Source organism: Gossypium arboreum, chromosome 3 (genome assembly GCF_025698485.1).
Source record: "Gossypium arboreum isolate Shixiya-1 chromosome 3, ASM2569848v2, whole genome shotgun sequence".
NCBI classification, from domain to species: domain Eukaryota; kingdom Viridiplantae; phylum Streptophyta; class Magnoliopsida; order Malvales; family Malvaceae; genus Gossypium; species Gossypium arboreum.
The window spans coordinates 6,950,086-6,961,767 of record NC_069072.1 but is presented as its reverse complement, the minus strand read 5'-3'; the positions used below and the strand labels follow the sequence as shown (position 1 = coordinate 6,961,767).

Sequence of the window (11,682 nt, the reverse complement as noted above, 5' to 3'; positions counted from 1 at the left end):
TTTTCTCTTTTAATAGATAGCAATTTCATAACTTGAACAGATCAAGAAAAACAGACTGTCAAACCAAGATTTATGCTGAAACAAGTTCAAACAACAAGCAGTCGTCCGATATCAATGATGAATGTTAATTCTTCATAAGCTCGAAATGTATTTGTGAGGCAATAGGTTTGCAGTAAAAAGTGAGATACATGAATAGATCAAAAATACCTCCAAGACCACATTTCATCCATCATTTAATGAGAACTCAACTTCATGTATCTTTCAATAATCTCGTCCGGTAAAAGATCGGTGAAATATCCCTTCCCGACACGCAAACCCTCTTCCTTTGCAAGCCTCTCAACTTCAACCTGAATTCTGTCTCCTCCCACTTCATTTGGTTTCAACAAATTACAAGCCACCTCAGTGATGCCATCACCATGTGCAAGCCCCATCGCTTGCACTGAAGGAAGTCCACCTCCTCTCTCACTTACATGTTTTGCAATCCTACGAACAGCTGCAATATCAGTCGAGAATACAGGGACATTGTAGTTACCAACCCAATGGGTAGTTCCAATTATTATAACACCTTTTGTTGGAGACACTTGAGTTGGACCTGCATCAGGCCTCAGGGGTAAGGACTCTGATTTAGACCCTCCGGACCATAGAATACTGCCTGAATTAGGCTTGAAATAACCAAGTTCTCTTCTGACAGAATCAAGCAACCTTCCCCTCTCTTCAGCAGCCCCATATAGAAACGTAGGTACTGCGGTTACCATTCAAGGTCATCAGCAATAGAAAAGGTAACTCTTTTAGGAGCAAAAAAGTGACTAATACTCACAGACAAAAACAAGTAACAAAAACACATGTAATTTGAAAAGATAATGCACACATAGGAAGTCTCGGTAAAATGAAATTCTTCTTAAACACAACTTTGATTCTTACTTACAATCTTTCAACTAACAATCAAGATGGGTGACAAAGATGCTACATTGATACTAATCAGTGAACAAAATCTAGAACAATTTTATACAAATGAGTCACATAGCATATTTATAGCACCAATGTAAAAGGTGCAAATGTCCACAGTAAGCACCCTGTAGACCAAGCTTCTGGCCTATTCCAGAGAGGAGATTATGAGTAAATGTTCATTGCAGCCACTTAGAAAACCCAAATAACTACAATGAAAGAGCACGAAAGTACCAACTTTATATGTCTATAGTGCCTGACTATAACAGATTAGTTGATTACGAAAAAAAAAAAAAAAGCAAAATCTTCCAGGCTACAGGATATTAAAAGAATTCACTATTCCATAAACATAGCTGACCAACTGGTTTTTTGGTTGAACTTCCAAAGTTGCACTCACTAATCTAACTAAAACCGGCAATATCTACATAACATTTGGTTCAAAAGGAAGAGACCTTTAAGTTTGGAGCCTATATCTGCTGCCAAAGACTTTGCAACCACAGCTGTTTGGTCCAAGGAAGCATGTGCCAAGGGGTGAAAACATATATGATCGACAACTCCAAGTCGAGGATGAGTTCCAGAATGCAACTCAAAGTCAACGGTCTCCAAAGCAACCTTAACAATGGCAAAGACTGCATCTTTCAAAGGACATGAATCTTGAGATGGTTTTGGAGTCAATCTGGAGACAACTGTATATCCAACTCTATTGTAAGTATCATCTATAAACTTATTCACAATAGCAGCCTCAGGGAATAGCTTGGCAGCTCTTTCTATCGATTCCAAAGCTGCTCTATTTCGGCTTTCAGAAATGTACACCTTGCCACAAGCCAGCATCTTGCTCAACATCTTTTCTTCTCCTCCTCCTCTTTCTACTTGCTTAAGATCTGCCCAAAAATTAAGGGAGTAGATAGCGATAATGAAATGAGATAAAAGGCAATTGTTCAGCCACGGTTTAAGTGAGGAGTGGGGACCAGCCGTCGAGCAATCAACTACTATAAAATTGCCTAAAATTTACAAACAAATTCAAAAAAGAAAAAATGCAAACTCAATTGAGAAACAGATCAAGCTTGAAACTTTAAAACTACACCAAAATATAACACTACCAAATTTTTAAAAAAAATACAAAGAGCATCGCATCTGATACCCAGCGTAAGGAGTAAAATACCTAAAATAAAGTAGCTGAAATCAAAATTCGATGTCTTTAGGTTTTGGGTATCCAAGATATTCCAATTTAACACCCAAGGCTGCACGGATAACCCTAAACTTAAGCCTCAAAGCTTCCATAATTTCTTGGACGCTTTCGTCTTCGGGATCCATAGCAGGGTACTTCAGGATTAGTTCCTGCATTTGCTTAATCCCCTTTTGAACCCGATTGGAGAAGCGGGTTGGATCGATTTGGATGGCAGAGTTCCACACATCGACACAGCCCTTGTAGAAACCGAGCTCTTCTCCTGTTTCGAAGCCAGTTTTAAGACCCACTTCCTGTCCCTCTTCCTTGCCGGTCGTTACGCCGTGGTTGTAGCCTTCTTTGTAACCTTCTTGGTAATGGGTTTCTTCTAGATTTAGCGATGAATCGAAAATATCTTCAGCAGAGTCCATTGAAGAAGAACCGAAAAATTCTTCTTTGTAACCTTCCCTTTAGGGCTTTTATTTTAGTTTAGTTTTGCTTATTCATAAGGGGGTGGTTCAAAGGAAGTACAAAAGGCTGGAAGCGGTTGCTTTAGCCCAATGGGCGGCAAATACTTTTTTGGACTGAGCCGTTGAGGTGTATTAACAAATTTGAGTTACGATACGAGTCACATCTCTATTTTTATCCATAATTTCTTAATTTTTAAATTAAAGGAAAAACAAGGTTAAAACATGATTAAACTCACCTGCTGTAATAACATTTGTAGCTGAGATCTATAGTATTTTTTAAAATTTTTTTGAAGATTGATTTTATCAATTAAAATGAAATGTTGGTGCTGATCAAACCATAGTCTAATGGAAAAAAAAAATTGTGTGGATTTAAGTTAATTTACATTAAATTTAGGGTTTAACTTATCTTTCTGTCACATTTAGTTTTGATGGTTATAATATAATTGCTTATACTAAAAAATATGATCTAGACAAAGTGCTTGCCTAGAGTTTTGGCATTTAAATTTTCACTTGAATTTTTTTTAGTACATTAAGACTCAAATTTTAGATTTTAAAGTGTCAAAACACAACTTAAATCAGTGAATATTGTAATTAAAAAATAATATATTGATAAATAATTCCATTAGAGAAGGGGTATATTGGCAATGCACAATTTTCTACTATTTTTGCTATTTGTTTAAAACTACATTATGTGGCATGATGTGGTAGGAGAGTGACCAATACCCTAGCCAAAACCTGGCAATTTGGTAGCAGTTTCAAGTTTCAACAGCAATTGGTAAAATAGAAATATACAAGTATGGTGGCACATTGAAACTTGAAAAGAATGCTTTCCACTCCAGAATCAGCGCCTTGAAAAGGGTCTCTTTCTTCTACTCCCACCCCCGCTCCAGTGAATACACTAGTACTCCTACTTGCATTTCTTTTTATTTTTTCTTCTTTTACTCAACCCATCAGCTCTTGTTTCACAAAGAGAGATCCTTTCTTTCTTTTACTGTTTCTTTTTCCTTGGCCGAATAGCAATGGGAGGTGGACTACTATCTCACAAAGGAAATGGCAGTGGGAATGGGCACAAGGGAAGACCCTATGTGTTGATGTTACTTTTGGCATTTGGGGCTGCACTGCTTGGTGTTATGGTGCTGCACAAGTTCAGGGAGATACGCATCTTCAACCTCCTTATCGAAGATAAGAACCGTCAGCTCCTTTCCCTTCAGCTACTGTTGCAGGTTCCTTCTCTTTTCTCTCTCCTTCATGCATGCGCTGTCGCTTTTTACGTGTCACTCTCTCTAACTGACAAATCACAAACACCATGCATTCCATTCCATTCCAGTCCATCCTCTTTTCCGTTCTTTTTGTTTATTTTTTAACTTTTTTGTTTATAATTATTTTGACGATCCAAGCGGAAAAAAAAGGTAAACTCTGGGTAGTTCATGGAGGAAATCTCTTGATTTACAATGCTGTAGTGATCAAACACAAAATCTTGTGCATTGTGAAATCATAAGGCCAAGTTGTGGTAAATGAGTAGGTACATGCCTTGCTGAATTCGAATAATTATAATTCTTGGGAGTTGAGACGCTTGAGACAGGGAATGAGGAATCGCAGGGCCGATGTTGCGTGTTTGTAGAGCAAAACTCCTCTTTCTAGATGATGGTTTGACATTTTTCTCACATTTCAGTGAGATGCAAGTCTAGCCATGTGATTGCAATTAGTGACATTTTTGCTCAGCTTGCGTTGTTTTGGTGTCATCTCTTAATAATGTTTCTAATCGAAGAAACAAACTTACAGCAAAGTTTGCTAAGGCCTGGAGTCTAGGAAAGAGAACAAATGCAGATTATGTAATCTTTTCGGAGTGAAAAGATCATAGATCTTACTTTCTTGTATAATTTTCTCACCTTCATTTGGTTGAAAAAATGTCAAACTTGGGAGTTTCTATATAAAATTATGTTCACCTTCATGTATCCACTTCCAAATCTGGGTAACATAGGACTTAAAACATTGCAAAGGTTCAAAACGTTGACATTGTTGTTTTCTTTAATTTCAATCACAGAAGGAAAGAGAATACACCAAAGACATGAGAAGGAAAGCTGAAGAGACAAAAGCAAAGATATACTACCTTAGAAACCAAAAAATGGAGCTTGATCGTAGGCTGTTGGACATGCTATCTACACTTGATTCCCTTAAAGATGAGCAGAAGGCCATGGAGTCTGCTCTGGAAGAGAAAAAGAGAGAGATCAAACTGCTACGGGATAAAGACTTGAATACAGGAAATGAGAACCCTCAGATCATAGCTTTAACAGCAACTTTGAAGCAAAAGGAAGCTGAAATTGAGGAATTGAAGCACCATCTTACAGGTCAAGTAAGGGTTTGGTCAGTGAGTACTGATGACCCATCGAATCCTAAAGTAAATATGACAAAGGGGAAGACAGAGTTCAGCCGTGAGGAGAGTAGGCGAGTACATGAATCTTCATACAAGGGCGGACACAATTCACCGAAAGGTCAGGATGCAACTGAGACTAAATTCAGTTTTTCGCAAGAGGAAGACAAAGGAGAAGGGTTTGAAGATGGAAGTGAGAAAAGAGGTGGACAGCAGCAGAAACTTGAAAGTTTGGGAGAAAATGCCAACAATCATGGAGCCATAAGAGAAATGAAAATTGGGGATACTGATGATACAGGCAATTATGTAGTAGATGGGAAGAAGAATCATGCGAATGCCATTGATACGATTAATGATGTGGATAACGAACAAGAGAAGAGAATTAGCTTCAGTGGGCAGCTTGAAAAACGTAGAGTTCCTCACCTGGAAAGTGAACGAATTCGTGAAGGTGGGAAGAAGATGGACATAGATGAGAATTCTAGGATTTCAAGTTTACCAGGGAGAATCGGCCACTTAAGCAGATCAAAAGGAAAAAGATGGAGAAGTCTTGCTAGGAAAAGGCTCCTAAAGAGGAATGTAAATTCCAGAATTGATGCAGTGGAAAACATGACAGGTAGAAGGTTGTCCAAAGAAAATAAAGCCCTTGTAAGAAGCAAGGAAGATGGAGCAGGTTCTGGGGAGCCACAAAAAGATGAAAGAGACAAAACAGAAAAAACTGGCCCGAGGAAGGAAATGGGTGCTAGAAAAGCTAATTTGTTCAAGCATCGGAACTCTGAAGATACTGAAGATATGAGCGACAGAAAAGTGAGTGCCAAGACAAGCCATCAGGTGGAGGGAGAAAATGCAATGCAAAGAAACCATGACGACTCTTTGGCAATGGCAATACAAGACACAGGTGTGATTGGAGAAGCCAGTAACTATACACAAGGCACCAACCATGTTAAAGTTGAAGAAGGTGCCAAGATCAAACAGATTGAAGGACATGAAACGGAAGAAGATATAGAGGTTGCCTATGAACAAGAGCCAAAAACAGAAGCAGAAAAGGGTGACCTTTCCAGCAACTATATGTCTGAATCTGATGGTAAAGAAGGGAATAAGGATGACACAAACGAGCCCCATTTTTAATTTTCGTATGCTTTTGGAGTGTTTTGTTAAAGTTGTAATTGTCATAACTCTTAAACAGTAAAAATATGTTTAGAATTAATGGAAATATCACTAAATAGTTAATGCCTGTGATTTCCTCGAGTGACCGGGAGAAAATTGTTATCGACAGTGCAAAGAATATAGAAGTCAAAACTTAGCAGACAGTAACACTAGAGAATTTAAGGAACTTAATTCAAATCTCATTAAATCAGGACAATATGCAAAAAAGCATTGTTCATTTCTTTTCAAATTCATCAACAGATTTTAAGTCTTCAAAACTGTTACTTCCCATTATCAACAGGACTAGCCAACAAATCAGGCAGTGTGTTCACTGAAACTAACCTCCAATTTTGCTCATTCACCATTCTCTTAGTAAAAAAGAAATGATGAACAAGAAAACAGATTTCCTCGCCAACAAAAGAAAAAAACAATATCCTAAGAGCATAGAAGTTCCAGCCACACATTATTACTGGGAATCTTGTAAAAATTAAAAGCTCCAACCTCATTTCTTTGCCGTTTCCACTGTGTTCTGCAACAAAAAGAAAATATATTTATTGGGGGAGATGCCATAATAGGTATACTATAATAATGTGAGATCTGAGGAATTGTTAGGCACCCGTATTATCTATTAATGGTTAGATGCTCAATGAAATAAGATCACCAAGTAGAGGCCACCAGCAAGCTGGTTGGCGGAAATGTAAACATGAGCTCGTATGGTATAAAAACTACTAATGCTTTCCAACCATAACCTGGCTTTTATAGCAGGTAAATAATATTCATACCATGGTGATTTTGTGAACTAAGAATTAGTGCGATTGAACGACCTTAAATGGTTTATAGTGATAAAATTTAGCACTGTCCAACAGAATAATCTCCAGCAAAATGGGATATATGCCTAACTAAAAGCCACAATAAAACTGCCCAACAATACATATATTCAGGTATGAGTTTGGAAGTATGATTCTCTAATGAACAAGCTTAGAAAAATTGAGTATACGCATCTTGGACTTGTACAGCTTCGAGTCCAGGTAAGATAGCTCTAGACTGTCATTCCTATCAAAACAGACTCCATTCTACTAACAAGCAAAGTCCAAATATAAAAGTACCTCTTCTTTCTTGCCTTTGCCTTTAGTTAAGAACTTGTATCCGCCATAGAAAACCAGACCCCAACCAGTTAAAGAGACGATAACAAACTGTGCAATCATTCAAATAGGTTAATACACTGATGGAGAAACAAAGCCTATGAACTTAATACATAATAAAATAGGATATAAAAATCGTTAGACTGTATGCTATAAAATCTAACAGCAGCCACAACTCAACAAGATTTTAACTTCAAATAACTGAAAGACAGCATTAAAAGTGGAGAGGGCGTAGATTAGAAATATTAAATGAAAAAAAAATTCGCAATTTCCTAATCTGAAAATCTACAAACTGGAAATAGGTTAAGAAATTAGGGGAAATTTGAAATATAAAACATGAAAAGAAACAAACTGACATGCTCTTCCTTCCAATTAGCTGGGTTCATTGGTTCTTGCCAACAATTAACTTTTGGGGGTCCATGGTGATCTACAAAAAAAAAAAGTTCAATAAATATACAGTAAAAACATGTTCTTTAACTTCTAAGATCCCCTAGCTCCAACTATGATCAAAGTCAAATGAGATTAAATTGAGGTTAATCGGGAGACAAATTTTACATATTGACTACAACGTAAATTTAAAGCGTAAAAATAAATAAATAAATAAATATGGGTGTACAAAGAATACCTGCAGCGCCGGCAAGACCCCGGCGGGTAATGAGAGAAGCGGCTTGACAGGGAGGTGGTGTTCGAGGTACAGTCGCTATCCTACGAGCTGCAACCGCCGCCAAAGTAGCCATCAAGGTGGTTCCTTCTTTTTTTTCCTCTGTGTAGGGGCTAATCACAAGAGAATCGGGGATGGTTACCGTGTAACCTATACTGCGTCTGCTATAAATATTTATCTGGTGTCACTTAATTTAGTATTTAAGAAAATATGTAAAAATTAAATTTATTTTTTAGGCTTGTTCCTAAATTATACTTATTTTCCAAAATTGAGAGTTAAACTTTTTTTATCAAAATTTGTATTTAAACTATTCAACCGTTAGTCTCATTAAACAAAAATTTTAACCAATCACATCTATCATGTAGACGTCTATTTATTTTTTAAATATTATTAAAATTCATAAATATAATTAAAAATAGTTAAAAATTAAAATATCTTAAACCGTAAGTAACAACTTTTTACTCCTTGAAAATATCCCTAATCATATTTTACTAATAATCCCTATTTCATTCTAAAAAAAATCCAAGAACCCTTTTATCAAAAAAAATTCACTAACCCTTTGAATATTCTTAGAAACTTCCATCCCTTATTGAATTGATAGGAGGGTAAGTTTAAAGAACCAAAATTTTTACTGAAACTTTTGTTTAACTGAAGAATTTTTTTTGGAGTAAAGCAAAAAATTTCTTTTTTATTTTGTTGGATATAGTAGATGTCGATTACAAGTTTAAAAACTTATAGTAAGTTGAGGGTTATTCATTGTTACTGTGGATTAAGAGCATCGATTTGTAATTTAAATACTACTTGGAGCAAAGGGAAAAATTATATGGTTGTTCAAAGTAAAAAGAGGTGTTTTATTTTATTTTATTTTGTTTCACACCATATTTGGCGTAAATAAATGTTGAATAGTTGTATATATCTATGAGTTTTCACGTTGAAGGTTTAATTTGATAAAAAATTTGGTTAAGGAATGTTTACGATCAATATTATAGGATTGATGTTTTAATTTGAGTTTTGTTTGATATGAAGTTTAATTTGATAATGTTTTTAGTTAAAATGAAGGATTTGATTTTTGAATTAAATTGATTTGTATATTTGAATGGTGTAAGGTGATTGTAATTTCTTTAAATAGGTTAAAAAGTAAGATGAATCATCCTTACTCTCTAACCAACTCCACCATCTCAACTTCACTGACTCTCGACCCACTAGATGAATCATCATTATCAACTTCCACACATTTTCAGTAAACAATCTCTTGTATGTATTGCTGTTAAATATTTGCCATTTGTATTGTTGACAACCATAAAGAGGCGTTCCATTACATGGGGACAAATTCGACTCTGGAACTCCCTCTACACTACAGACTAGAGTCCCCTTTTATCTAGTTCTCTCGTCAACTTAATTCTAAGCCATACTTCATCATCTCTCCACTTCCCTTATTCTCGAAAGACTGTTGTTATTATACAATCCATTTGGGGTCGTAAAGTCCTTCCCATTTGAATAGTTAATTTGCATCAGTTGATTTTCCTTCTGAGTTTTATTAAAAGAAAAACGAATAAATCTCATACATTCTAAACATTGAAGTATTGAAATATGAGTTCCAACTCTACAAACTACATGCGACTACTGTCTTTAACGAAACAGTTAACCTCTTACGTGAACCAAGGTCGTCACTTGGACGCCCTCTCTCTCTTCCACACCATGCAAACCTCTCCATCTCTCACTCTCGACCCTTTCGTCTTCCCTCTCGTTCTCAAATCCTGCGCTGCCATCCACCGCCCCCGACTGGCCTCCTGCATTCACGCTCACGCCACCAAGTCATCTCTCCTCTCCAACCAATTTGTCGCTTGCGCTCTCATCGACATGTATGGCAAATGCTTCTCCATCTCTCTGGCCCGCAAGTTGTTCGACGAAATCCCTCAACGAAACGCCGTTTCTTGGAGTTCCATGATTTCTCTCTACACGCGCTACGGCCGTATGGATGCGGCGTTGGCGCTGTTCCAATCTATGGATGTTGAGCCAAACGAGTCCACGTTTAATGCCATCATAGCAGGTTTGACTGAAGTGGGAGATGGCCCTTCTAAGGCTATTGGATTTTATAGAAGAATGCAGGAACTGGGTTTGAGGCCGAATTTGATTACTCTTCTTGCTTTATTACCCGCTTGCGTCGTCTTAGCTGCATTGAGTTCGATTAAAGAAATTCATGGCTACGCGTTTCGAAGCAACATAGAATCTCACCCGCAGTTGAGAAGTGGTTTAGTGGAAGCTTACGGGCGATGTGCAAGTCTTGTTAACGCTCGAAATGTATTCCAATATATGAAAGAAAGAGATGTAGTTGCTTGGAGTAGTTTAATATCAGCTTACGCTTTACATGGTGAGGCAAGGGCTGCACTGGAAGTTTTTAAACAAATGGAGTTGGCGAAAGTGCGGCCTGATGACATTACTTTTCTCGGAGTATTAAAAGCGTGTAGCCATGCTGGATTAGCTGATGAAGCATTGGGTTATTTTGATAGAATGAGAATAGATTACAAAGTTGAAGCAAGTGCTGACCATTATTCATGTTTAGTTGATGCATTGAGCAGAGCAGGCAGGTTGTACGAGGCTTATAATGTTATAAAAGAAATGACTATGAAGCCAACTGCGAAGACTTGGGGAGCACTACTTGGTGCTTGTAGAACTTATGGAGAAGTAGAGTTGGCTGAGATTGCTGGGAGAGCTTTGTTTGAGATAGAGCCATCTAATGCAGCCAATTATGTGCTGTTGGCTAAGATTTATGCTAGTGTAGGAAGATATGAGGAAGCTGAGAGAATGAGAATGGAAATGAAGGAAAGGGGAGTGAAGGTAGCTCCTGGTAGCAGTTGGATTTGAATCAAGACCTAGGAACTTTGGTGGATTTTTCTGTTGCAGCTTTAAAGATTATCATTGCCTTGTTAGGATCTTGGTGATGACTTCTTGTTTAGCTCTACCTATGCTAATTCACCATTCAAAGAAGCTTTTTTGAGGTGAACGAACAATGGAAGGCATAGCTAGCCGGAGTTGGCTCCCAATGCCATATTAGGTGCAATTTTGGACATTGGAATCCATATTGCTGCTAAGCTGACTGGTTTCTGGCATTTGATATGGATGATAATATGAAGGCAGATAAACGTTTGGCTGTTTCCAAATGACCAATGTGCACACGCTTTTACTTTGTTATTGTTCCAATAAACCTTTAATATTATGGTTTCGGTATCAAGTTACCTATCCTCCCTCGATTATCCAATGTACAAAAAGGGATATATATACAAACTCTACTATTTCTGAACCGTTTAAATAGTAGCAGTATACGATATCTCTTCTTTTTAATGAAACAGAGAGAATATTAGAAGCCATCACCTGCACAGCCTCCTATTAACAAAATTTCTTTGGAGGTTCATACCTCATGGCGTGCAGTAAATCTCTGAAGTCTCCATGTTCTAGCACATGATGAGTGGCTCGACAGAGTAAAGGTCATTTCATGTTGGCAATGGCGCCCCAACATCATCATCATCATCATCATCAGACAATATCACAAGACAAGGGCACACATGTTCCTTAATTTCATATTAGAGATTCTTGTAATATTTTCAGACTGGAGCATAGCAGCAGCAAATTGCATCCTTTTTATTTCGGTCTCTCCATCATATGTTCTTTGCAGCAGCTTTCCGGACCCTTTTCAAACATTGGACCTTCACAAATATATGAACAGTGTTTCTATTGAAACTATAGATTGTGGGAAACTGATTGTGATTTTATGTAGCTAATTGATT

The 11,682-nt window shown here is 37.2% G+C and overlaps 5 protein-coding genes across 6 annotated transcripts; 2 read left to right on the top strand and 3 right to left on the bottom strand.

The window, feature by feature from the left end:
* LOC108476431 (uncharacterized) lies at positions 1-2,240 on the bottom strand. Its single transcript, XM_017778651.2, has 3 exons — positions 2,108-2,240; positions 1,398-1,826; positions 1-742 (listed from the first exon to the last, which is right to left on the bottom strand). The coding sequence occupies exons 2-3, from the start codon at positions 1,786-1,788 to the stop codon at positions 234-236; spliced, it is 900 nt and encodes a 299-aa protein (XP_017634140.1). The 5' UTR covers positions 1,789-1,826; positions 2,108-2,240; the 3' UTR covers positions 1-233.
* Positions 1,798-2,541, bottom strand: LOC108476432 (uncharacterized). The gene has a single exon (XM_017778653.2). It carries the CDS (start codon positions 2,539-2,541, stop codon positions 2,128-2,130), a length of 414 nt encoding a protein of 137 aa, XP_017634142.1. The 3' UTR covers positions 1,798-2,127.
* Positions 2,542-2,644: 103 nt separating this feature from the next.
* On the top strand, positions 2,645-6,619 carry LOC108476428 (uncharacterized). 2 transcript variants are annotated; one of them, XM_053025473.1, is made up of 3 exons: positions 3,255-3,438; positions 3,598-3,803; positions 4,625-6,178. In XM_053025473.1, exons 2-3 carry the CDS (start codon positions 3,600-3,602, stop codon positions 6,074-6,076), a joined length of 1,656 nt encoding a protein of 551 aa, XP_052881433.1. In that variant the 5' UTR covers positions 3,255-3,438; positions 3,598-3,599; the 3' UTR covers positions 6,077-6,178. The 2 variants fall into 2 exon arrangements, with proteins under 2 accessions (XP_052881432.1, XP_052881433.1); XM_053025472.1 differs by having other exon boundaries at positions 2,645-3,803; positions 4,625-6,619.
* Positions 6,273-8,073, bottom strand: LOC108476429 (uncharacterized). The gene is made up of 4 exons (XM_017778649.2): positions 7,862-8,073; positions 7,593-7,663; positions 7,201-7,287; positions 6,273-6,623 (listed from the first exon to the last, which is right to left on the bottom strand). The coding sequence occupies exons 1-4, from the start codon at positions 7,971-7,973 to the stop codon at positions 6,597-6,599; spliced, it is 297 nt and encodes a 98-aa protein (XP_017634138.1). The 5' UTR covers positions 7,974-8,073; the 3' UTR covers positions 6,273-6,596.
* Positions 8,074-9,052: 979 nt separating this feature from the next.
* LOC108475522 (putative pentatricopeptide repeat-containing protein At1g03510) lies at positions 9,053-11,652 on the top strand. The gene has a single exon (XM_017777493.2). The coding sequence runs from the start codon at positions 9,488-9,490 to the stop codon at positions 10,760-10,762; it is 1,275 nt and encodes a 424-aa protein (XP_017632982.1). The 5' UTR covers positions 9,053-9,487; the 3' UTR covers positions 10,763-11,652.
* The last annotated feature ends 30 nt before the right edge of the window (positions 11,653-11,682 follow it).